This window comes from Myotis nattereri (genome assembly GCF_964212035.1).
Source record: "Myotis nattereri genome assembly, chromosome: 15".
Lineage (NCBI taxonomy): Eukaryota > Metazoa > Chordata > Mammalia > Chiroptera > Vespertilionidae > Myotis > Myotis nattereri.
This window is the reverse complement of record NC_138090.1, coordinates 6,770,737-6,797,012: the sequence shown is the minus strand read 5'-3', so window position 1 is coordinate 6,797,012 and position 26,276 is coordinate 6,770,737. Positions and strand designations below refer to the sequence as shown.

At 44.0% G+C, this 26,276-nt stretch overlaps 2 protein-coding genes across 4 annotated transcripts in view; one reads left to right on the top strand and one right to left on the bottom strand.

Moving 5' to 3' along the window:
• Window positions 1-21,666, top strand: part of PSME3IP1 (proteasome activator subunit 3 interacting protein 1) — a 29,469-nt gene extending 7,803 nt beyond the window's left edge. For all 3 annotated transcript variants that reach the window (XM_081106665.1, XM_081106667.1, XM_081106666.1), the window contains exons 2-7: window positions 4,551-4,692; window positions 5,133-5,231; window positions 5,644-5,766; window positions 11,031-11,163; window positions 16,397-16,461; window positions 20,887-21,666. In XM_081106665.1, the coding sequence (XP_080962791.1) occupies window positions 4,566-4,692; window positions 5,133-5,231; window positions 5,644-5,766; window positions 11,031-11,163; window positions 16,397-16,461; window positions 20,887-21,104 (765 nt within the window). In that variant the 5' untranslated portion in view covers window positions 4,551-4,565 and the 3' untranslated portion in view covers window positions 21,105-21,666. The remainder of the gene's footprint in view (window positions 1-4,550; window positions 4,693-5,132; window positions 5,232-5,643; window positions 5,767-11,030; window positions 11,164-16,396; window positions 16,462-20,886) is intronic.
• The window catches only part of NLRC5 (NLR family CARD domain containing 5), a 940,085-nt gene that overhangs the window by 814,985 nt on the left and 98,824 nt on the right, over window positions 1-26,276 (bottom strand). The window lies entirely within an intron of this gene.

Genomic DNA, 26,276 nt, shown 5'->3' with positions numbered 1-26,276 from the left:
ATTGAGGAAAAAGAGTAAGAATTTCGTGGGAAGATCCTTATTTCTCTAGAACATCAATTTTCAACCTTTTTCATCTCATGGCATACATAAACTACTAAAATTCTGCAGCACACCAAAAATATATGTTTTTTGTTGATCTGACAAAAAATAGGTATAATTTTGATTCATTCACACTGGACAGCTATTGTGTTGGCTACTGTCATTTTTTTATTTGACACTCTAAGGGAAAAGAGGTCAGTGCCCCTGACTAAATAGTCAGGTACTGCATGTTTTAAAAATTCTTGTGCCACACCGGTTGAAAATCGCTGCTCTAGAGTTTCTGTTTCAAGTTCAAACCCTTTTTGACAAGTATCCTAAAGACTTTGTCCCTGAGTTTCAGGGATCCTTGTTAAAGTTAAATGAAGGTAGTGTCTTCTCTTTCCAGAAACTCAGCAGGTCATGAAATAAATGATTTTCCTTTCTTAATTTTGAGTTATAAGAATAAATTTTAAGAGTCTCTGAGTTTTTAAATTAGAAGAAAGCATGTAAGATTCTAGATTTTATTTTGGCCCATTGGAAGATTTTTTTCCAGTATTAATATGTATTACTAGTGGCCCAGTGTATGGACTCATGCACATTGAAAGGAAATTAATTAGAAGAAATATTTTAATATCACTATTCGCTCTTTCTCTATAATAGAAGTGTCAGAGATGAAAGAAAATCGGTAAAATGTTTATGAAAATAATATATAAATTGATTAATAAACAATAAAAACATGACATAAAAATAACAAAAACATGATATAAAAACAATATTGATAAAAACAATGACTGGTAAATTGATTAAACTTATTGTAATATCTCCCTGTATACCACATTAAGAGTAAAAACACTTTCAGAGTGCTTGACTAATTTTCCTTGTGATGAAGTATTTTTTTTTAATATATTTTATTGATTTTTTTACAGAGAGGAAGGGAGAGAGATAGTTAGAAACATCGATGGGAGAGAAACATCGACCAGCCGCCTCCTGCACACTCCCACTGGGGATGTGCCCGCAACCCAGGTACATGCCCTTGACCGGACTCGAACCTGGGACCCCTCAGTCCGCAGGCCGATGCTCTATCCACTGAGCCAAACCGGTTTCGGCTTGTGATGAAGTATTTACAACTTTAACGTAACATGCTCTTCGAACTCAAGAGAAAGCAACATATAACTGACAATGTCCAAAAACTGGTTCAGGTAGGAATATTCCTACTCTGTCTAGAGTTTGTCCTTGTGATTTATCAATAATCATCGCAAATACTGGCATCACAGGAAACTGTCTTTGAATTAATTTAAATGGGAGGCCAGTGTCAGATGGGGACCAATCAATTCTTGGAATCAGAACAACCTCTCCTTCAGCAGATCCTGTTAATACTTCAGCTTTGATTATGTTAGGTCTCAATCTTTTGATAATAAATCTAGTACCATTACAAAGACCCCATTTACTATTAAGATTTCTCAGTAGCATGATGATTGCACCTACTTTCAATTTTAATTTATGACTCGGCATTCCCAAAGGAGTAATACTATTAAGAAATTCAATGGGAAAATTTTCCTTCTCGGCATCATCCATTTTGAATCAATGGAATCATCACTCATATAGGTGTGAAAATCTCCATCAAGTATATCCAAAATTTCTTCATTTAATTTATGAACATGCTCATTTTTAGGACAAAGAATCTCATGTTTAGATATATTTTTAATATTACCTATAGATATACTAGTTCCAAAGGTAGCTTCAATAATAGATCCATTACAAATCATTTCATGGGGGATTTCAATAATATCCATTCTGAGAGCTTTATATATATTGTACATGCACAAGTCAACGTTTATTTTTAAATTGCCAGTGCGCATCATGTGTACAGGCTGGTCAGATGGACCTACGGTTGGTTACTTAGCATTTTATATATATACACTAGAGGCCTGGTGCACGAAATTTGTGCACTCGGGGCGTGGTCCCTCAGCCCGGCCTGCGCCCTCCTTGCAGTCCGGGAGCCCTCAGGGTATGTCCGACAGTCAGACATCCTTAGCGCTGCCGTGGAGGCTTCTGGCTGAGCGGCACTCCCCCTGTGGGAGCACACTGACGACCAGGGGGCAGCTTCTGCATTGAGCATCTGCCTCTGTGGTGGTCAGTGCACGTCATAGCGACCAGTCCTTCCACCATTTGGTCGATTTGCGTATTAGCCTTATATAGGATAGCTTTTCATTTTAAAAAATGTATAATGAGAGTAGAGATGCCAGTGGCATTACCAGATTCTAATAATTATTTCCCAGGTTTAAGTCATATGCAACCTGGTAAAGTAAGCCACTGCTTTGAGACACTGTTATTTTTCTCCACTTATAAGAGTGAAGGGACTAGGGATGTTTGGCCCAGAAAAGGGATAAAATAGGAGGAACATGGGCGTTGTCTTCAAAGAACTGAAGTATTGTCATGTTGAAAAAAGATTTGGCTCCTTTTGTTTATTTCCCAGAGGATTGAACCAATGTGTAGAATTTGTGGGGAGACAAATTTGAGTTTGAGGAAGAACTATACTATCAGGTCTGCTCAAGGAGGGATTGTGGTGGCCCATCTTGAAGTTTTTAAATATGAGTTAGATGAAAATCTCAGATACCAGATGGAGAATCAGATTAGGTGCGTGATAAGGACCCATCCCACTCTGAGTTATTTACCAGGAAATAGGGTGAGGGGAAGAAACCAGACTGCCAATATAGGGTGGGAACGAGAGCAGAGCGACCGCTAATAGAGGATAAGGAGGGGGAAACTGAGGATCTAGTAGTCTCTCATCCATTAGTCATTCATAGCTGACGTTGCCTCTGCCAGGAATGTTTAAGAAAATGCTGGCTCCTGTTTCACAAGAGGTCATTCTGCAGAATGGAGGAATGTTTGGCATGTTCACAGAGATTGCATAATTCTGTTTCTGTAACAGGCTTCTGGGAGGAGAGGTGGAGTGATGAAACATCGAAGTGTCCAGGCTGTGGTCTCTAGGTGGGAGCAACAGCTTCTGTTGGTTGATTTAGTTTTCTTTCTAGTAAATTTTCAAAAAAAAAAAAAATCTCTCATTGTTACACTAAACTGAACTTCAGTAACAGTGGGATTCAGGCTGAGACTACTCTCTTGTTCTGAATGTTTGGATTTATTTTCTCAGCTTTCTTTTCTTTATTAAAGAAAAATGTTGCAAGAACATTCTCAGCACTGGAATTTGATTTAGGAAGAAAGCTGAAATTGACATGTCCTTTTCAACCAGGAGCCCTGGTTTCTGGAGAGGAGAGGGGTATGGTGAAGTGCGTATGAATTTTTGATGTCAGGCCTGGATTTGAGTCTCAGTTCTACCATCCACCAGCTGTATCACCTTAGACAACGGACCTAACTCAGGGCCGCAATTTCTTCCTCAGTAAAGAGATATATTTCTCATGTGTCATTGTGAGTGTAAATGAGGTAATATACATAAAAAGTTTTCAGTACACGGTGGAGCTCAGTAAATGGCTGCTACTTATTTTCATGCTACCAGCAGACGTATTTTGTTGGCTATTAGGGATCAATTTGAAATGGACATTGAATCGACGTGCCAGTGGCGCAGAATGTGTGCTTTCTTGTTACATGTGGTTCTGTGAAGAGCACAAAACAGTTCTTCAAAAGGAAAGACCCCAGCAAAGAAAAGCAGAAAAGTTTTGTTTAAAAGGAGTAATGCTCACTCCTCTATAGCTTTAGTCCCTTCCCCGCTCCTTTCTGAGAGTTTCAGGTAGAGGTATATAGATTGGGAGTTGGAAGTCTTCTGCATCAAGAAATCATAAAGTGGTTGAGGCCATCGTGGGAATGAGAAAACAGGATTGAAGATAGAAACTTAAGTGGCACAGATACGGAACTTAAGGAAGGAAGGGAGGTCAGGAAAGAGATGAAGGAGGAGTTGAGTGTAGTGCAGAGTACATTGAATCTGAAGTTGGGACATCTGGGTTCTTCTAGTCTCACTTTCTCCATTCATGTTTTGTGTGCCTCTAAGCAGATCACTTTCCTGCTTTATAGACCAGACCTGATCTCTAAGGCTCCCTAAATAGCTGAGATTTTCCATTTTGAACCTACTTGAAAATAAGAACAGGTGGATCGAGGTAGTGTGATGTCCTGGAAACAGGAATTTCAAGAAAGAACAATGTCAGATGTTACAGAAATAAAGGACAATGCGAACTGGGAAATAGGGTGGCCAGGAGGCCAATCGGTCTAGATTAGAGAGACAGAAATATTTGCAGTGTAAGATTTACTGTGGAGTAACATGTAATGAGAATTATTCCAGATCCTCTTGCTGACTTTGTAGATAACTTAGGGTTGTTAAAACTACTTCATACATTAGGGAAAATGTAATCAAGTGCTTTCATCAGTGATCTATAAATTAGACTATTTGGGGATTTCTTCAATTCAAGGTCAAAGGGAATTTTGAGGTAATCCATTGCTGGGTGAGAGAGCTAAATCTTCTTGTTTCTCTGTAGAATTTTAATTGCAGTTCTCACTTGAAATATTTTGTTTGTTTTCCATAGACTGATCGTTCCATTATGGATGGAGGAGATGATGGTAACCTTGTTATCAAAAAGAGGTTTGTGACTGAGGCAGAACTAGATGAACGGCGCAAAAGGAGGCAAGAAGAATGGGAGAAAGTTCGAAAACCTGAAGATCCAGAAGGTATATGGGCTTACAGTTGGCCATTCAACATAATGGTCTTAATCCTCACAACAAGCCTGCAGAGGAGGTACCAATGTCCTCACTCTAGAGTAGAGGAACTGAGGCTCAGAGGGGTGAAGGAGCCTGTGTTAGGCCTCCACAGCGGGAAGCAGAGCCATGTTAATCATGCCCTTGCCCTTTTCACTCTACCCCACTAGTCTGTTCTATCTAGACAGGTGGGTCCAGGATCCGAACCACTGAGACAGTGACATTGACAGTTGGCTCTGAGCTCCAAAGGGAAGCTACAGACTTTGTACTATTTTTGTGTCATCCATGCCCTCAGCTCATGCAGGGACTTGACTTGATCTTTATAATCCTTTGTGATTCCAAAATAATATGAAAGAGTTCTAAAATAGCTAATCCCCCTCCCCCTTCTTTCTCTCCCTTTCTCTCCCTTCCAGAATGTCCAGAGGAGGTGTATGACCCGCGGTCTCTATATGAAAGGCTACAGGAACAGAAAGACAGGAAGCAGCAGGAGTATGAGGAGCAGTTCAAATTCAGTAAGCTTCAGAAAACACGGAGTCCAAGGGTCTCCGCGGGGGCTTTTTGACGCACGTTTACCTCATGCAGTACTTTTTCTAACTAGCCGTGGAATTGTGATTATCTAGTCTCTAAATGCTGGTTTGCTGGGAAAGAGACAAACTTCTGCCTTCTAGATCACATTGAGCATTTTGTTTAGAGCTCAAGATACCCATTTTCATTCTATGCTAATATCTAGTAATGGGAGAAATGCCTTGATTTTATGCCATGCTATCTATCCCAAAGCCATGGTGTTTACAGAATCCTTCCTCTTATCCCCTGAAGGATCTGCCGTTTATTAAAAAAAAAAAAAGAGGAAAAGGAAAAATCTTATCTGCCTGTGTTTTCCCGTAAGCCTGCCTGCTAAGTGTTCTTTTAAAATTATTTCCTCAGAAAACATGGTAAGAGGCTTAGATGAAGATGAGACCAACTTCCTTGATGAGGTTTCTCGGCAGCAGGAATTAATAGAAAAGCAGCGAAGAGAAGAAGAACTGAAAGAACTGAAGGAATACAGAATATCCTTTGTACTTTGAGAGAGGGTGTCAGTTTTCCCGTCAACAGCTATGATTTTGCTTTCTTTATAAATAGAATGAAGGTCTTTATTTTAATTGATTTCAAAGAGGAAGGGAGAGGAAAAGAGGAACATCAATGATGAGAGAGAAGCATTGATTGGCTGCCTCCTACACGCCCCCTACTCGAGCCCGCAACCTGGGCATGTGCCCTGACCGAGAATCGAACCGTGACCTCCTGGTTCATAGGTCAGTGCTGGACCATTGAGCCACGACGGCCTTTCCAATGGTGATATTTTGATGACTGAATAACTCACTGGTACTGATCTACGGAGTTCTGTTGCATGTAAGAATCTGTTGCAATCAGAAATCCAAATCCTTTAGAATTAACTAAAGGCCTAAATCCTAATAATCAGTACCAGGATGTTCTTGCCTTTTGAGATTAGGCTCCGAAACAGATGGGCTATGCAGTAAACCTCATCTAGGGCAAAAACTGGCTTCTGAGTTTTCAAATAAAATGTTTAGCAACTTTCTTGTGTCCTTAGTAACCTTCCCTGGTCTGTCCCCATAGAGGAGTAGAGGCAGCAACAAAGATGACTGCTTTGGCTCAGTATTACCTTTTTAACATCCACTTGAATGTCCTGATAGACATCCCAAATGTAACTGGATTAAATCAAAATTCTTAATTCCACACCTCACAACCCCACCCTCGTCATACTGCCCTTCCCCCCCCCCCCCCCCAAATCTCTTCTGGTCTTCCCAATCTCAGTAATGGTACTCCCATACCTCCAGGTACCTGGGTCAAAAATTACCTCCAAAATGTGCTCCAAATCTGTGTAGCTCTTGCTCTCTATACTGCCATTGCAGCAGTCATCGACTCTTCTCTGGACTGCTGTGGCCGTGAACTTAGCCTCAGCTGCTTCTCTCGTCTCCAATAGTCATTTCTCAGGGACATTTGAAAACATGCATGGGATCATGTCACTTTACTGTTGGAGCACTAGTGACCTCCTGTTGCATTTAAACTTAAGTCTACATTCTTTACCAGGCCCTACAGGGCTCAGCATTATTTAGGCCAACTCCCCTCCCCATTGCATCTGAGCTCACTCTTCCTAGTGTTTGCTGTACTGCAGCCCACTGGCCTTCCTATGTTCCTCTCACCGAACTTGGTGTTTCCATCCCAAGGCCTTTGTAGTTGCATTCTTGGCCATGAATGCTCTGCCCTCAGATTTTACAAGGCTCGTTTCATGGCCCTCGGATCTCAGTTCACATCTCCCTTCCTAATAGAGACTTTCCCTAAGCAGCCCACCTAAAATTGCACCCCCTCCCATCACTGTCTATAATGTCATTTTTAATAGTACTTGTCACTACCTGAGTCTTGGTTTCTTTGCCTCTCACCTGCTGGAAGGTAAAGTAAGCTTTATAAGAACAGGGACTTGGCCATCACTGATTTTTCAGTGCCTGGTATGTAGTGGTTTCTTGGTATATATTTGGATAAAGTAATGAATGACTCATAGGAGAGGTTAATAAGACCACCCTAGTTTTTTTTTCTCCTATGAGAATTTTTTTTTAAGGGAAGAGGGTTGGTTTCTTTAAAAAAATATATATTTTTTAATTGATTACAGAGGGGGAAGGAGGGAGAGAGAGAGAGGCGGGGGGGGGGGGGGACATCAATGATGAGAGTGAATCATTGATTGGCTGCCTCTTGCACACCCCACACTGGGGATCGAGCCGGCAACCTGGGCATGTGCCCTGACTGAGAATCGAACCGTGACCTCCTAGTTCATAGGTCAGTGCTCAACCATTTGAGCCATGTTGGCCAGGCCTCCTATGAGAAATCTTATTTGAATATTTCAAAGCTTATATGTTGAATAACTTCACTAGTGCGATTGAGCGGGCTTCACTTCCGAGTGATGTGACACTGCTGTGTGTGTTGATATTTTTTTGCAGACAGTGTACAGTGGGTTCTCTTAAAGAGTTATATGGGAGAAAGTGTGCAAAGGCTCCTCGGGATTTGGTTTAAATCAAGGCGACGGTGATTGAAATAAGGTGGCAGCATGGTGTCACAAAACCTCTTAATTGGTAGCAAGAGACCTGGCTTCCCGTCCTAGTTCTCCTAGTGGCTTTCTGGTGTAACATTTAGATAGGAGCTGATGGAAAGTTACCCCTCAATCCCAACTGGAGGATGGAGACTGATTATTCGGAAGCTCCCCTCTGTTGACCCGAGAACAGCAGTACACACTGGGGTTTGCAGACATGGGCAGAATGTGTATGGCATTGTTTCAGGCACCAGGCTTTTTCCGCTAAGGAAGGACATTAATGACATGTCTCACATGAATTGTCCTGTTTCATGTGCTTAGTTTGCTAGGCTAGCAAATAAGACCGAGTGCCTCCCAAAGCAGCATTCTGGAAAGCAGTGCTGGTTATGGATGAGAGGCCCTTCGGTTTCCAACTCAAAGGGAAGAATGAACGGCAGCCGTGAGGCCAAAGAAACTTTCCTGTCCTGGTAACGTTACAGCCACCTTGACGGGGCCTCAGGGGTATTGGCTTTTGTCAGAATCTTGGAAAGTTCTGACTATTTAGAAAAACGGAAGAAAAGCAAGCCTTCCAACTCACTGGTGTATATGCACTCATCCCAAGGGTGACTGTAGCCAGAGACATGTTGAGGTAGGAATTGGAGGACTCGACATTTGTTTATGGAAGCTCTTGGCTCTTGGCTTTAACTGACCTTTATAATATGATACATTTTATAATGTGATACTTGTGAATACAAATAAGCTGTGGTTTGTGCCATATAAACAGCAGACCTCTAGTTTCCTTTAGCCACATTATGCGTTAAGAATTGTAATTTTTTAAAAAATGCCTTTTAATGAGTTCCTTGAGAGTTTTGAGGTGTGTTTGTGTATTTAAAGCATTTTACAGGAGAGGGACTTATGGGAAAAAATGGCTTATGATTTGGATATGGATCAAAAATAATATTACCACCTTCCTCCCTTCTTCCCTGCCTCCCCCAAAAGAAAAGGATGAACACTTTTCTTCACTTTAAAAGAATAAAAAATTAAGTGTTGTTTTTTTTGTCTGCGTCCTGGTATTATAAATACACGAGTACTTTCATTGTGTTAATTCCAATTTGTTTTATTTTTCAACATTTAATATTAAGAATTTTCTTTGAGTTTCTATTCCTTAATGTTGGAGTTGTAGGGAAAAATCACAGCATGCTCATGGTTTTTGGCATTCTATACTAGAAAGATAAAATCTGTTTCTTTTTGTTCTTTTTTTTAATATAAATATTGTGAAAGAATTACATATGTAATTCCCCCCGTTGCCCTCCCCCACCTACCCCTCCCCAAGCCTTCACCACCCTATTGTCTGTGTCTATAGGTTATGCTCTTTCTTTTTAAAATATATTTTTATTGATATCAGAAAGGAAGGGAGAGAGAGAAACATCAGTGATGAGAGAGAATCAGTGATCCATTGCCTCCTGCACGTCCTCCACTGGGGATCAAGCCCACAACCTGGGCATGTGCCCTGACCAGGGATCGAACCGGAGACCTTTTAGTCTGTAAGCCAACATTCTTATCCACTGAGCCAAACTGTCTAGGGCTCATTTTTATTCTTTTTTTCTTTTTACAAATTTAAACTGTTTATTGATGCACTTAAAAATTATAGTAACAGCCCTAATCGATTTGGCTCAGTGGATAGAGCGTCAGCCTGTGGACTGAAGGGTCTCAGGTTCGATTCCAGTCAAGGGCATGTACCTTGGTTGCGGGCACATCCCCAATAGGGTGTGTGCAGGAGGCAGCTGATCGATGTTTCTCTCTCATCGATGTTTCTAACTCTCTATCCCTCTCCCTTCCTTTCTGTAAAAAAAATCAAAATATATTTTTTAAAAAATTATAGTTACAGTCCTGTCCAGGTGGCTTAGTCGGTTGGAGCGTCCTCGCATGCCTTGAAAGGTTTCGGGTTCAATTCCTAGTCGGCACATCCCTGGGTTTGGGTTCAATCCCTGGTCTGGGTGCATTCGGGAGGCACCTGATTGATGCTTCTCTCTCTCTCTCCATTTTTATTCTTAAAAAGGATGAACATTTAGTCTTAATATCCTATCTGTTCCCATAATGACCTTAAAAACATGAAACTGATGAAACAGTAGTATTGAACCAAATGCATAATCCCCATTGAATATTGCAAATATTTAAGGTAACTGGTGTTCATAAGAACAGAGATAGTGCCTGGAAAATGATAAGAATTAGGCTTTCCTTATTTCTGGTATCCAGTGTTCTCCATTGTTTAAAGACAAATAAGCAGCTTAGACCATACACCCACCCCATCCCCACCTCTTGGGGTTGATAATATACACTTCTAAGATTCCTTGGGCACTAGATGTCACTATTGCTCCAAGAGGGCTCGACTGCGTCTTAAGTAAGAAGTTGCACCCTGTTGGAACACTTATCTATTGCATAATAGGTTGTGAGAGAATGGAAGGGAAGGTGGAGAGGAGGCAGGTAGAGAGAACAAAAGAAAGTGACAGACCTTGAAAGCCAGAGATTGACATCAAGCATGAAAAAAGCGATGCTACCAGGAACAGGTTATGCTTCAAAATCAACTTTTTGGTTCTTGGGTTGTGCTGTATATGCACAGGGGTTTCTTGTTAAAATCACCTTGAGGGAGGATTTAAAACTGGTTCCTGGGCCTCTGGAGGTCCGCATCTAGGAGGCTTTGACAGGAGAGGGGGTGGTGACTGATCGACACGAAGACTGTTTCTTAATGAACTTAAGTGGTTTTGATGTTGCCTTGCACCAGCAGAGTAGGAGGTAGTCTTCGTCGTGTCTAAGATCGATGCCATTAATAGTCATAGGACATTCTGCAAAATTGGAAAAGCAAACATTTTCAGGGAAGCCATATTTTTTTCTGTTGCGTTTATATTCCTTAAGATTTTTGTTTTCCCCAACGAGCATGATAACGACTATGTCTTCGGTAGTAGCAGGTTTTCTGGCTGTACTCAGATTTTCATAGAGAATCGGAGGGGGAAGTTCCCTTGCCTATATTATTTTATGCTTGATTTGCCATCTTCCTCTGTGTTCACCTTCATTTCTCTTGAAATCAGCTGGATTTGACTGGCAGAATAAAGGGGAGGGCTTTTTCAAATCAGTAGGCTAAACATTACTTGGCAGAGCCAAAGTGCTGGTGGATTAGATTTGCATTCCTTCTCAATTCATCATTGTCCTGGCACAGCTCTCCCGTTTGCTTAGTTGGACCCTTAACCTGTAACTCACAGTAATCTCAACAAGGTTGGAATTGCTCCAGAAAACAAGAAGGAAGTGGAGAAGAAAGTGGCCATGAAACCCATAGAAACCAAGAACAAGTTCTCCCAGGCAAAGCTGTTGGCGGGAGCTGTGAAGCATAAGAGGTCAGCCGACACTTGCACAGCTTAAATCTCCCTCTGACCGTGTCCTCTGAAATGCCTCTTGGAATGATAGCCAGAGCTAAGCGTGAGTCTCCGTGAAGTTCCCTCGGGAGCCTCCCCTGGCTCCCCCTTCCCAATTTCATATGGTCTGTCGCCTCTGAGCCTGGCCTCTGACTGCTCATTCAGCATAGTAATGGCTGCTCTGCCGTGGGCGCCTGCTGTGTGCCTGGCATTGTGCTAAGTGCTTTCTGCGCATGATCTCACCTCTTCCTCCTCCACAAGTGTGTGAAGTACAAGTGACTTACAGGTGAGGACACCGAGAGTGAGAGGCTGAAAACTTTTGTCCAAGGCCACAAAATAATGGGAGAGGTGGAGGGTAGTAGTCGGGCATTTGTGTTTCTAGGCAAACGAGGCAGCAAGGTCTGTGAAAGGATTTGTTCAGGGAGTCAGAAGAGCAGGGAAGAAGAGACACCTGAGGCTGCCTGGAGGGCGTGTGCTCCTGCTGGAGAAGTTAGGAAGGCTTTAGAAAGGAGATGGCCGGATCCGGCCCGTTTGAAATGAATAAAACTAAAAAAAAAAAAGACCGTACCCTTTTATGTAATGATGTTTACTTTGACTTTATATCAGTTCACACAAACACTCCATCCATGGTTTTGTTCCGGCCCTCCGGTCCAGTTTCAGAACCCATTGTGGCCCTCGAGTCAAAAAGTTTGCCCACCCCTGAGCAAAGGCATTGTGGCTGTAAGAACATGGCCCTGTGATAGGGTCACAGACCTGGCTGGGCTCCGCGTGATTGCTGGGGGGTGGCAGCAGTGCCTAGAGCAGGGGTGGGCAAACTTTTTGACTGGAGGGCCACAATGGGACGGAGGGCTGGAACAAAAGCATGGATGGAGTGTTTGTGTGAACTAATATAAATTCAAAGTAAACATCATTACATAAAAGGGTACGGTCTTTTTTTTTTTTTCCGTTTTATTCATTTCAAACAGGCGGGGGGCCGTAGTTTGCCCACGGCTGGCCTAGAGATTTGGGTAAGTTCTTTGTTATGTTCGCTCCTCCCTTTCCAAATCCTCAATGGCACCAAAGCGATTAAATCTGGTTATTTCAATTTGACCACCATACCACGGGCAAAATGATATAAAGTTTTTAAGTGCAGTCCATTAGGAAAATCAATATGGTGTATTGTCAGCCAGCCACGTGTATTGAACAGAGTGTATTGATGCAGTCTTGTGGTTTGGCACACCATCGGCTGCAGTTGTTCTAGAACATTGTTTACGTGTAAAAATGTCGTTATGAGATAGCAGCAGAGGGAGGAGGATCAGCAGCCTAAAGAGGCTCATTGCCCGAGCTAGGAATTATTCCTTTCACATTTTCACAGAAGCTCTCCTGCTTGGCCCAGTGTCTTTCAGGATTTGGGCCTGAGTCCATTAGAAAGGGCTTTCTCAGTGGGCAGTCCCTCAGCAGTGTCTGCAGCCAGCAGAATGGGTCTTATAACTGTCTCCCATACAGTCCTTAGCGTACTCGGTGACATGCATATAACCCCTTTTTGGTTTTGAAACTACATCATTTATTGTTTTGTGTAGCAAGGTGATAAATGAGTCTCCTGGGGCCGGAGTTCCTAATGTTTCCAGCCTGGGTTTATAGAATCACTTGGGCGTTTGTTAATGGGCTTCTAGGCCTCACGCAAATTCTGGTGCAATAAGTTGAGTGAGTCAGTCTGGGAGTTTATTTAAGTCTAATTAACATCCATCACCACACATAGTTACAATATTTTTTTTCTTGTGATGAGAACTAAGATCTACTCTCTTAGCGACTTGCAGACATACGATACAGTATTATAACTAGTCTCTATACAATACAGTATTACTAACTAGTCACCAGACCGTACATTACATCCCCAAGACTTGTTTACTTTATAACCGGAAGTTTGTACCGTTTGAAGGTGGTCAAATCTACCACTTATTTTATGGTTAGATCACTTTATATTTTGTTCATGAAATTCTTCCTACCCTGAGGTCATAAGATAGTTTTTCTTCTAAAGTTTAGGGTTTCGTCTTTCACATGGTAGTCTTGAATCCATCTGTCATTGATTTTTGTGAAGGGTATGAGGTAGGGATCCCATTTCAATTTTTTTCTTGAAACAAAAAGCAAATTTTCTAGCAGCTTTTACTAAATATGTGTATCCGCTCCCCCCAGGAGTCTTTAATATCACCTCTGTCTTATAACAAGTTTCCATACATGTATAGGTTTTTGTTTTTTGCTTTTTAAATATATTTTATTGATTTTTTTTACAGAGAGGAAGGGAGAGAGATAGAGAGTTAGAAACATCGATGAGAGAGAAACATCGATCAGCTGCCTCCTGCACATCTCCTACTGGGGATGTGCCTGCAACCAAGGTACATGCTCTGACCAGAATCGAACCTGGGACCTTTCAGTCCACAGGCTGACGCTTTATCCACTGAGCCAAACCAGTTTTGGCTGTATCGGTTTGTTTGAGGGGTCTTTTTCCCTTGTCCTTGGATCTGTTGGACCTGTTGGACCTGTACCATTCTGGGTAATTATTGTTGCTTTATAATAAATCTTGATATCTGGTTGGGCAAGTCATATCTATTCTTGGCCACTTTGTTCTTCCATATAAATTTTAGATTTAAGTTCTTTTAAAATCTCTATAGACATTTTTATTGGAATGTTATTTAAATTGCATGATAAATTTATAGAGAGAACAGATCTTTATGGATTTGAGTCCTCCTGTTGTGGCATATATCTACATTTATTGATTTCCTTTAATGTCATTCTATAAAGTCTTATAATTATTTTTCAAAAAAGTTATGCATAGCGCAGCCGGTGTGGCTCAGTGGTTGAGTGTCGGCCTATAAGCCAGGAGGTCATGGTTTGATTTCCGCCCTGGGTTGTAGACTCAATCCCCAGTGGGGGGCAGGCAGGAGGCAGCCAGTCAATGATTCTCATCATTGATGCTTTTTCCTCTCTCTCTCTCCCTCTCTCTCTCTCTCTCTCTCTCTCTCTCTCTCTCTCTCTCTCCCCCCACCCCCCCTGCCTCTCCCTTCCTCTCTGAAATCAATAAAAATATATATTAAAAAAAGTTGTGCACATTTTTTCTTAAATTTATTCCTAAGTATTTTATGTATATTTTTGCTGCTGGTGTGTAAAAATGCAGTCAATGGAATATTTACATCCAGCCACCAGCTCTTATTAACTTTAATAATTTATCAGTGGATTCTTTTGAAATTTTTATGTAGAAAGTTACCATCTGTAAAGAATGACCGTTTTATTCTCTTCCTTGTGTTTTTTAATTCCTTTTTCTTATCTGACCTCACTGGCTAGGACCACCGGGAAAATGTTAGAAACAACTCCACACATTCTAGTTTAAACACAATGTTTATAACTTTCACTTCTAAGATTAGTATTGATCGTTTTTGTTTGTTTCAGATATCCTTTGGAAAGCAAGTTAAGGAGTTTGATAAGAGGTTCTTTTGTAGCCATTAACGGTTAAATTTTGTCATATTCTTTTTCTGCTTTTGAGTTGATCAAATAATTTTTTCTTTATTCTGTTACAGAGAAAAAGTGAACTTATAGATTTTTCTAATGTTGTATTCCTGTGAGAAACCCAGCTTGGCAGTGATATATTGTTACTTTTCTTAACTCCACTGGCTTGTTTTGCTCATATTTTGTATCAGTTGTTGAATCTATGTTCTTGAGGGAGACTGGCCTGTATCCCCCCTCCCCCCCCCCCAGTTTTATCTGATTTTGACATGAAAATGAAAACTAGCTTTAGAGAATGATTCAGGGAGTGTTCCTTCTTCCCTTCAGGAGTGTGTATAAGTTGGTAGTGTTCTAGTTTGTGAAAGCTTAGTAGAACTAGATAAAATCATTTTTGTCTCCCCTTTAAAATTTTTATGATTATAGGACTAAGATTATCTTTGAGTCAGTTTAATTTGGTTTTATTTTCTGGGAATTCACCCATTTTGTCTTGTTTCAAATACATTAACTAAAGTTGTTAGTATTTTTTTTTCTGATTGTTACTCTATCTGGAATTGTCTCATTTTGTTAAGTTTTTAGGTGTGTGTCCTATGTAGCTGATTTACAATTTAGTCTGTTGATCTTTTTACTGGTAGGGTTGGATTTATTAGGATTTTTTATAGTTTTTAAAAAAAATTGTTTATTTGAGAGAGAAAAAGGGGAGAGAGAGAGAGAGAGAAACATCGATTTGTTGTTCCACTTATTATGCATTCATTGGTTGATTCATTGGCGTATTGGGATGATGCTCCAACCAATTGAGCTACCCAGCCAGGGCGATACAGTTTTTACTATCTTAATGTTATTTGTCTTTAAAGAATTTTTTCTTGTATTCTTCTTGCTTTAAAAAAAATTAAGATTAAAAATTACTTCATTCAATTTTTCTTTCTTCCTACTACTAGTTTGGATTTAGGTATTCTATTTCTGTTCTTTTGATGGCCAACCTTGCAATTGACCAGCATACTTAGGAAAACCTAAAGTAAATCGCTATCTTACTTCCCTGCAAAATTATACACCAACCTTAGGACTTTGAGCTATAATCACCTTCTTCCTTTCTTACATGCTTAGGACTTTAGTATGATCATGTTTGACACCACAAATTAGATGTGTGTGTGTGTGTGTGTGTGTGTGTGTGTGTGTGTGTTTATACAGACAACATTGTGTTTAGATTTATATTTGTATTTGCCAGGTTTTTGGTGTTTTTTCCCCCACCATTCCTTCCTTCTGGAATTAAGTCCTTCTCGGATTATTTCCTTCCTCGTTGAAGTACACTGTTTAGATGATCTTTTAATGAAGGCCTTTTGGATGACTTTCAGAATCTCTAGCATGTAACTAAAGATGCTTCCTTCGGTCTTTAATAAGTTAAACTAAATTTTTGTCACTTATGAACATGTCCAGATAGTCTTGAAATCCGTCTGTGGTTCTATCCAAGATGAATGAATGATAAGGACAACAAAGGATCTGAAGTGTAGGAAACGGTTGTAGATATAACACTTTATCCCTTGAATTGGTCAGGGGTTTAAGTTGTCTTTATAACCAATATTATAACCAGGGGGAGACTCTGAAATGAAGACTTTTTATTTCAGATTATTCTAGTTCCTTGAGGCTGCCTCAGAGCCATATAAATGGTTATTGGAGCTCCTGATCCCAAAGCTTTGATCCCCAAGATTGGACTTAGCTCATATCACCCTGTTTTCTGTTACAGCTCAGAGAGTGGCAACAGTGTAAAAAGGCTGAAATCGGACCCTGACCCAGATGACAAGAATCAAGGTGGGTGGCAGCTTTCACTTCGTTCTTTACTCATAACACCAAATAGTAAAGCGCTGGAATGCATTGCACTTACGAATGACGGCGTTTATCTCTAAGCAGGCCTACCTAAACTTAATTCACCAATTTTTTTTTTACCAAGCAGGATTTATACCCAAGAGTATGTCAGCTGCCCTGCAAAGTACTGTGTTAGAACCCCGTGGACTGATAAGTGGCCATTGTGCTCCCTAGGAGTGCGTCCACAGCCAGAGCCCTGGTCATATCACCTCTTCTCACAAAGCATTTTTCTCTGTTTTCCCAAATGTCAAGTTTCTTGATTTCACCTGGCTTGCTACCAGTGAGAGGTAGGATGCCAGGCTCCTGCTGATGGTTGGATTGGAGTGAGCCTCGTTTTAATACAGTTTCCAGGACTACACTTTCTTTGGTGGTTACTTTTATGTGATCAAATCTGACACTGCATTAAGTGGCACAGTTGTAAGTGAAGGTGAGTGTATCCTGGGTGCTGGATCAAGAATGGGAAATTCAAGAGTGTTTTCAGTTCTACCCCTGACTCCCTGTGGGATTGAGAGTCTGAGCTAAACTCAGTGGGTCATCCATAAAACAGGGCTTAATTTATTTTCTCTCAAAAAAATAATGGATATTTTAAAATATGTATCTGCTGAGCACCGGTAATGGCCAACTGTTGCTGATACCTTTTGCTGTATAATCTAGTTTTTAAAAAAAATACATTTTTACTGATTTCAGAGAGGAAGGGAGAGGGAGGGACAGAGAGAGAAACATCAATGAGAGAAAATCATCAGTCGGGTGCCTCCTGCATGCCCCACATTGGGGATGGAGCCTGCAACCCAAGCATGTGCCCTGACTGGGAATCTGTGACCTCCTGGTTCGTGGGTTGATGATGCTCAGTCACTGAGCCACACTGGCCAGGCTCTTCATTCCTTTTTAAGGCTGTCTAGTATTCCATCATATGGTTTTACATAGTATATTTATCCCATTTTTTATTGATGAACGTTTAGATAGCTTTCACTTTTATGATATTGTATTAAATAATCCTATACATGCATCGTTTTTCATATTCACAAATATCAGGTTAAATACATGGAGTTATTAGGTCAAAAAGAATATACTGTGGCTGCTTAAATAGCATAAGTGTATACTGTGTATACTTCATGGAAGTCTTAAACATATCTCAGCCAGGTAATTCGTAGCTCTGCATCTGGTGCTTAGTCCCTGGTAGGAAGTATTTGCGTGAGTCAGTGGAAAGGAAAACGGGGGGGTCTTTACAGTGAGGCGCACACGTGTTCAGAGCCATCCTTTTTGGCATTCTAAACGCCTTCTTCCTCCCCCTTCCGTTCGTACAGCAGAAGCTGGGCAAGAAATACCTTCTTTTGCTAGGAGCTAAGGCCACACAGGAGAAATGTCTGCTGTGTCTTGCTTCAGGGTCTTGTCCTTAGCAGTAGGAGGATTTGTCCCCTTGGTCCCCCAGAAGATAGTTCTGTGGCCCCAGGGAGAGGCAGGCTTCCCCCACTGGAGCTTCTGGGCTTGAGCTCTGCGCAGAATGCACACGCTGACCCCATCTCCTCTCAAGTCACGCAGCTGTCTGAATCGCAAGCACATTCTCTGTTAGTAATTTTCAGTGTTAATTTGCTGTGACAATGTGGTCCTGCAATTGCAGAAGTTGGCAGGAAACTTCACCAAATGGCTGAGATCAGAGGGCACCATTTTGTTCTTTTTGGACAGTTAACTGCTTTTGGAATGAAATTTGTCAGAGGCGTAGTCTCTTTTCTTTCTTGAAACCTCCTAGATAATTGGGAGATTTGGTTTTTTGGCTTGAACTCTGCTGATGCCACGGAGTTCTAGATCTTTGGTTGCCTTTCTGAGGCTGCCGTCCACCCTTCCCTTCGGCCAGCTCTGGTCCTCACAGGTACTTTACACTTGTCCTTCTTTTCTAAGAAAGTCACCCTGAAATACTTAATAAAATGTCAAATCTCACTGAGCAGCTATTTTTCTAAGTAACTGACTCATATCCTAAATATTTTTCTAACAGAATACTGAAAGTACATTATATATGTAACTTAACACAGTGAATGGCATACAGTATAATGTCATGTCCACCCCCCAACATTTTTACCACCCCCCAAAAAAGATTTTTGCCATTTGCAGTGAAACGCTTCCATGTCTTGAACACATTTTCCTGCATTCTCACACATTGTGGGCACTGGCCCGCTCTGTGCCAGGCCCTGTGCTGTATGCCCAGTGGGTGGCATGGGGAAGAAAGAACCCTTGTCCTGCGGAGACTCATGGTTAGAGGAGAATATAGACAAGCAATCCCTGTTGTCTCTAGGGCTGCCCAGTGGTCCCCCGCCCTCCTGGCTGTAATACTGGATGCCTGTGGTCTCCGAGACATGGGACTGATCCTCCCTAATTTAAGTGGCCCAGGATGCTCTTTGGATTTTTGCATTTACCTTTAAAAAAAATTTGCCTGAATAGGTAGTATATGCACATAATAGAAAATTCTAAAGGGACAAAGGAGTGTGGAGTAGAAAGTTGTCTCTCCTGTTTCCCAAACACTGAGTTTTTTTCCCCAGAGCAGCCCCTGTTACCAATTTTTAATGTCTTTTTTTCAGACATTATCATGCATAAACCTGGGCATGTCCCACCACACACACAAATTGTACCTTACACGCACCCCTGTCTTTCTCATTTAGCACAGTGTTTTGTGGACCATTTGATACAGTAAACAGAGATGTTTACTCTTCCTGGCAGCTGAAGAGTGGTCCATTGCTTAAATGATCCCCTATTGATGGACGTTTCGATGGTCTGCACACTTGCTGCTGTCGGCAGTGCTGCGGGGCATGGTCTCGTAGGAACGTCATGTACGACTGAAGGACATTGCTGAACTGCCCTCGCCCCTCCCCCAGCAAAATAGAAAGATGCCTGTTCCCCTTCCTTTCCCTTCTTACATATTGTTTATTCTCCTGTGTTTAAAATTCATCTCCTTTTTCTGTGACTGTTCATGTCTTTTGTCCACTTTTCCATTTGGTTATTGGTTGGTTGGTTTCAGAAGAACTTGTTATACCTTGTAAGTTTTTTATATTTGTTACAGATACTTGCCTCTACTTTCTTGTGCCTTACGGCCATCTCTGCAGGCACTGTCAGCTCTCATTCCACTTTTCTATCTCTCCCTCTTTTAACGCTGCCTACCTTAGCAGCTTTCCCCCTTATTAGACCTTCCAGTAAGAAAAGGAGATATATTCTAGTCCTGACCTCTGTGCCGGGGCATTTGCGATCTCTCTGAGCTTTTCAGTGTATTTCCTGCTTACCCCCGATTTTATATACTAGGAACCATGTATCCTTTCGGTATTTACATGAGCTATTAGTTCGGGCTTCGTTAAGACAAACCCTAGAATATAGTACCCTTGTCAGTTGAGATGGTGAAGTTTGAACTCCAGCTCTTCCTCTGCAGTGAAGAGCTCAGGAATCTTTTCAGTGCATGATTTTTTGGTTCAGATTTAGTTTAACATTTTCTCCTCTAAGGGGCCTTTACCTAGCAGGTGGTTTGACCTCCCTCACCAGTAAAATGAGGGCTCAAACTTGCATGGCGGTTGTTGTAATGGCTGAGTGAGGCTGGGAACATTTAGAAGGAAGAAGGAGGAGTGGACCTCTTAACTTTTCCTTTAATCTTTAAGGCCTGCGTTCTCTAGATTGAGGCTCTCTGTCACTGAGGTGGCAGTGTAACTGGGGTGTCCTGGGGCAAGAGGGCCTCGACCTACTTGGTTGTTGCAGCCAAAGGTAAACTGAGTCGGGGGGGGGGGCGCGCGGGGTGAAAGGATTAAGGAAAGACAGATAAGAGAATGAAAGCTGGGTCTCGGTGGAACGCTGCTCCCTGATGAGGAGACCGCGCCAGCGCCCACAAGCCGTGTCTTTATTTTATAGCAGGTGTCACGAGGCAAAGCGGGGGCGTGATCACGTTGTTTACAGCATTCTCGTGAGCTCCAACCCTACTCAACTACATGCACCTGAACTCTACTTGGGGTTACGTGTTTGGACCATAGGTTCAAGCTTACAACCACAGCCGTTGGCTATAATTGTGCTGGGTGGGCCCTGCCCTCCAGCTGGGACTTGCACGTGCCAGTGAGAGGACCCTGTCCTTTCATTAGTCCGAGACTTGAACCTGGCCCAAACACCGTAACCGCGCCCCACACTTGGTGACATTCCCCAGGGTCTTAAAATGATCTCTGGCTGTGGCTTCCGCTCTCTCAGATGTAAAGGAGGAGGTGAGCTAGAGGGTGACAGTAGTGTCGCCCGCACAGGCTGGTTTTGAGGCTTCCCTGGGAAAGCCCTTGGCACAGTGCCTGGCGCATGGAAAGCAGACCATCAACTGTGGAAGAGGGTGATGAAGCTAAAGTCCTCCCTCCTCCTTTGCAGAAGCCTCGTCTTGCGTGTCTCTTGGAAGCACGTCCCTGAGTGGTCCCTCCATCCACTGCCCCTCGGCTGCGGTCTGTATCGGCATCCTCCCAGGCCTGGGCGCCTACTCTGGGAGCAGCGACTCCGAGTCCAGCTCGGACAGCGAAGGCACCATCAACGCCACCGGCAAGATCGTCTCCTCCATCTTCCGAACCAACAGCTTCCTCGAGGCCCCCTAGCTTCTGTGTCCTTATCCAGGGAGCTCCTCCCCGAGAGTACACAGATGGCTCATCTGCCTGCAGGCATTGCCTCCCTCAGAAAACTTCTTTGCCTGCTTCCTGTGCACACCGGGACATTCTAACCGCGTCTAAAAATGTGCCGGCGCCCACCTGTGTTTGGTTTCTCTTTCCACTCCGGTGCAGATGCCCAGTCCGGCCCCTGCCTCTCTCCTCACTCATGTGGGGTGGGGTCAGGGCCCGGCAGAAACCCCACTGGAAACGCCCTGGGAAGACAGGGCAGCTGGCTGGTACAGGGTTTGGGTTATGTTGCTTTCTTGTGGTTTTTTGTTTGGTTTGGTTTGGTTTTTTTCCTTTCTGAACAGCACAGGGAAGCAAGGGCCATTCTTTTAAACATTCTCTCCTAGATGAACACATTGTTTGGTGGCACTGCATTGTGGCGATGGGACGGAGAGAACTGGTCCAGGTAATGAACTGGCGCACTCCCCTGGAACCAACCAGTTCTTGATGTTGTGTGACTAAGATTAAAAACTACATCTGCAGGGCGTGTCCCTTTGCACTCATCTTTCACTGTGAGGTGTTTCCTTACTCTGAGAAAAGTCTTTCTCCTCCCTTTAGCTAATCCCATTTAAAACTCAGCCTTAGCCTGGCTGGCATGGCTCAGTGGTGAGCGTCGACCTATGAACCAGGAGGTCACAGTTCACTTCCTGATCAGGGCGCATGCCTGGGTTGTGGGCTTGATCCCCAGGCTGGGGCATGTAGGAGGCAACCGATCAATGGTTCTTTCTCATCATTGATGTTTTTATCTCCTCACTCTCCCTTCTTTTTTGAAATCAATAAAAATATTTTTTTAAAAGGAAAAAAAAAAGACTAAACCTTAGAGAAGCAGACGTAGGCCTTATTTTATCAGAGGCAGAAATCACAAGTGCTGCTAGGTCTGTGGACAAGATGGCTTAGTTTTGGCGGCTCCTGGGTTCCTAGGGGACCCGCCCGCATATTCGGACTATGCTCTGTATTCTGTCGAGGTTCCTCTTTGGTTGATACTTTTATAGTTGTGGCTTCTAACTCTGGGAGCTATGTCTAGCTTAGAGGTGCCGCCCTGGTCCTTCCCTCCTTTTCTCTGCTGCCTCTCCTCCTTTCCCTTCCCACACAGAGCAGCTCCGAGCGGGTGAGCCGCCAAGACCTAGAGGTATTGGTCCACCTCTGTGTCTCAGAGACGGAGGGAGAAAAGGATGGAGGGAGACTGGTATGGAGGCCTCAAGGACAGAGGTAGTTTTAAAAAAAAAACTACCGGTTTGGCTCAGTGGATAGAGTGTCAGTCCGTGGACTGAAGGGTCCCGGGTTCGATTCCGGTTAAGGGCATATAACTGGGTTGCAGGCTCGATCCCCAGCCCTGGTCGGGGTGTGTGGGGGAGGCTACCGGTTGATGTGTCTCTTTCCATAGATGTTTCTGTCTCTCCCCTTCCCTCCCACTCTCTAAAAAATCAAGGGAAAATGTCCTCAGGTGAGGATTAACCAAACCAAACCTGTAGGCCCCCTGCTTCAGGAGAACGGGCCTGTGCGGGTTCTTTCCCCCGGCTTCCTACGCCAATTGTTTCTCCCCCCTCGGGTGTGAGACGGAGACACACAGGATGTGTGACACTGTGAGGCTGGCAGGCAGAGAAGCTGCTCGGTGTTAACGTGGGCAGAGAGGCCCTGGATCTCATCCAACCCGCTCCTTCCCCCTTCCCGTGCAGTGGCATTCCAGTGCCCATGGGCAGATGGCGGCTCCCCTTCACCCGGAGCTGATGCCTGAGGTTTCTTCCTCGTTTTAGAAGCCACTCTGTGCTAATTGTTCCTGACCGGCTGCCCAGGCACGTCGGTTCCATTCTAACAAACAAGGCGTGTAGGTAAAGCTGACGTAGGCACCTTCTGCTTCTCTGCTTCATTGTCCCTGCGACCCGTGCTGTCAGGATTACAGAACGTTCCAGGAGGCAGACCGAGGAATCAGAGGCACCCTCTTTGTGTGGTGTGACTGAATAAGAGGCCATTACGCGGCCTCACGGCCTCTGTTACGTTGGAGGAAGTTAACAAAGCATTGCAGGAATTTAAAACATACTAAATTTGAGGGCTAATAACAGGCTCTTGCTTTTGCTGCACTGAATCTGTGCTCCCAACTCCCTCCCCATCTACCAGAGCAGCTAGATTGTGGCGAAGGCTGAGGCTCTTCAGACAGAGTTCTGCTCACGTGTGTGTCTCAGGCGAGACTGAGAATCGCCGGTGATCACTGATCGTATTCTGTTGTACCGGCTAGTGTGGGGCGTTGGGATGAAACACAGGCTCTGTGGGAATCCCGAATAGCAAAGCAGGACCTGGTCTGTCCAGTGGAGGAAGCAGCCTTGTAAAGCATCCAGTGGAGACCGTGTGGTTCAGACCCAGAGAACAGGAAAACAGAGGAAGCACTGCTCCTGTCTTAATAGATAACGGGTTTTATGACTAGTCCTGAGGGATAAAAACCAAGTTCAGAGTGGGTTTCTTTACACTTGCTTATGTTATCTTGAGTGGCAATAATTATGATTATGTTTAATGTTTTTATTGAGCCTGACCAGCACTGACCTATGAACCAGGAGGTCACGGTTCGATTCCTGGTTGGGGGACATGCCCAGGTTGCAGACTCAGTCTTCACCGTGGGGTGTGCAGGAAGCAGCCAATCAGTGATTCTCTCTCGTCATGATGTTTCTATCTCTCCCTCTCCCTTCCTCTTTGAAATCAATAAAAATATATTTTTATAAAAGGTACAAAGTTTTTAAAAAAACGTTTTTACTGATCTTAGAGAAGGAGAGTCAGAGAGAAACATCAATTGGCTGCCCCCTGCACGCCCCCTACTGGGGAACAAGCCTGCAATTGAATCAGCGACTGACTTCTTGGTGCATGGGACAGTGCTCAACCAACTGAGCCACACGGGCTAGGGCCTGACTGGCAGTATCCTCACAGCTCTTGAACTATGCAAGGGAGAAAGCTCATCTGTGAGGAATCCTATTGCCAGCTCTATTTGGATTATCTAGTTCAGTGATGGCAAACCTATGACATGCATGTCAGAGGTGACACGCGAACTCATTTTTTTGGTTGATTTTTCTTTGTTAAATGGCATTTAAATATATAAAATAAATATCAAAAATATAAGTCTTTGTTTTACTATGGTTGCAAAGATCAAAAAATTTCTACATGTGACACGGCACCAGAGTTAAGTTAGGGTTTTTCAAAATGCTGACACACCGAGCTCAAAAGGTTTGCCATCCCTGATCTAGTTTGTGTCATTTCGTGCCCTCTCTAGCTGTGGCCCTGTCACCCACCTGGGCGGGGAGAAGGGGAGCATGAAATTCAAAGCAACCACGGCATCGGTGAAGAACAGGGAGGCTGATGTGACTGGACCTACCGAGGTGGCCGTGACCTGTTTATGTCTTTTTCGGGAGGAGGGACGGCTGGCTTTTCGCATTCAGGGGGTGGGGCGGGTGCGCGAGCTTTTGTCAGGAGTATCCTGGACTGCAAGTCAGGCCCGAACTAGATGTGTCTCAGGCTCGTCCCTGGCATTTTTTTCACTCTCTGCCTCAGGGTCTTCCCTTCTGGCTGCCTTCTTTCCGTCCAAGAGAGACGCTTCCTTTGCCCAAGACATTTCCCCTGCTTCTTCCTGGGAACTTGGCCCGGTTCTACCTTCCGTAGAGGTGCCACAGTGGCTGTGAGCTTGGACCAGACATGCACTACCTGGGTCACTTGAGCAAGGCCCTTAACCTCTGGGCCTGTTTCCTCCTCGATGAATAACAGCGACACCAACTTCCTAGCAAGGGTGAGGTCACCTAGGTAGCTCCTCGGTGTGGTAGCTGGCACAGTGCTCAGTGGATAGTAGCCATCCCATCAGCATTGTTAGGCCAGCCTCCCCGTGTGCAGGCGGGGGCCGAAGCTCCCGGTAGTGGTGCTTTGTGGTGCTTTGTGGCAGGTCTGTGCATCCTGCTGGCATTCCTCAGTTGTAGCGAGAACACTGACAGGACGAAGGGTCAGATCTGGTCGTCAGAGCTGCCACCAGCAGCTGGTTCTGTGCGCTTCCCTCTCAGCTAAATGTTAATTGCTCAGGCACACGCGGTTCCTTGGCTCGGGTGTCCTAGCCGTGGGTATATGGCTCAGCTGTCATCTTCAGCCCCTCCAGAAAAACAGCAAGGAGACCTTTGTGTGACTCCCCAATGTCCTTGGGGGGATCAGGGCTCCAGGCAGCCCTGCAGCCCTCTCAGGAGAAGCAAGGGTGTCCCTACAGGATATTTTAGCTGACTTTTGGTGGCTACAGAATCAGCAGACGCATTGAAAACTTCGGATGAAAAAGCAAAGAAAATTTAGGATGGAGATATCCCTCACTCACTTCTACCAGGTAGACACTGGCTCCTGAGGTCACCAGGCACCCATAGAAAGGACCCTGCCTGGTGCACCACCCAGGTGTAGCCCCCACTAGTAAGCATGACCTGGGAGAGGTCAAGGTGAGTGGCTTCCCAGGTCCAGTAGAGAGGAAGCACAAACTAACAGCTGCAGCAGAGACCCTTGGAGGGCTCAGGGAGGACGTTCAATGCAGCGGGCAAGTGTGGGCTCTGGAGTCTGCCAGACCCGGATCTAAGGTCTGGCTCTGCCTCTGAGAGATGCGACCAGCTGCCTGCTTGTGTGCGCGTCTCTGAAATGGTCCTGGACGGGCTGTTGGGAGGGTTCATCAGGATTATGCCTGCGAAGCACTTAAACACGGAGCGGGGAACGGCGCTTACTGTCAACGTCCGTTATTGGTTCTACACAGGCCTCTGTGTGGGCCCCCAGGGGAGGTGGGTAAGAGAAAGATGCGTTGTGTGGGCGAGGGCCGGGAACTGTGGGTGGCAGGGGACTCAGAGGAGGGTCTCCTGGCTGGTGTCGTGGTCTGAGCCCAGAGCAGCCCTGTTGGCATCCTGAGGCCAGAGAGCCTTTCCCACAGGCAGACACCGGTGTCTGAGGTGCCTGGAAGGGCAGCAGATGGGTGGCAGGGACTGCTGGCCTGTGTGTGTAGGTTCGGACCAAGAGGAAGAAGGTGGTGACCATGTGGTGCTGGCTGGGCCAACATGGGGGAACTCCAGTATAAATGGTGCTTAATGTGAATGTCAGTTACTGGTTATACACAGGCTCCTTGAGCCC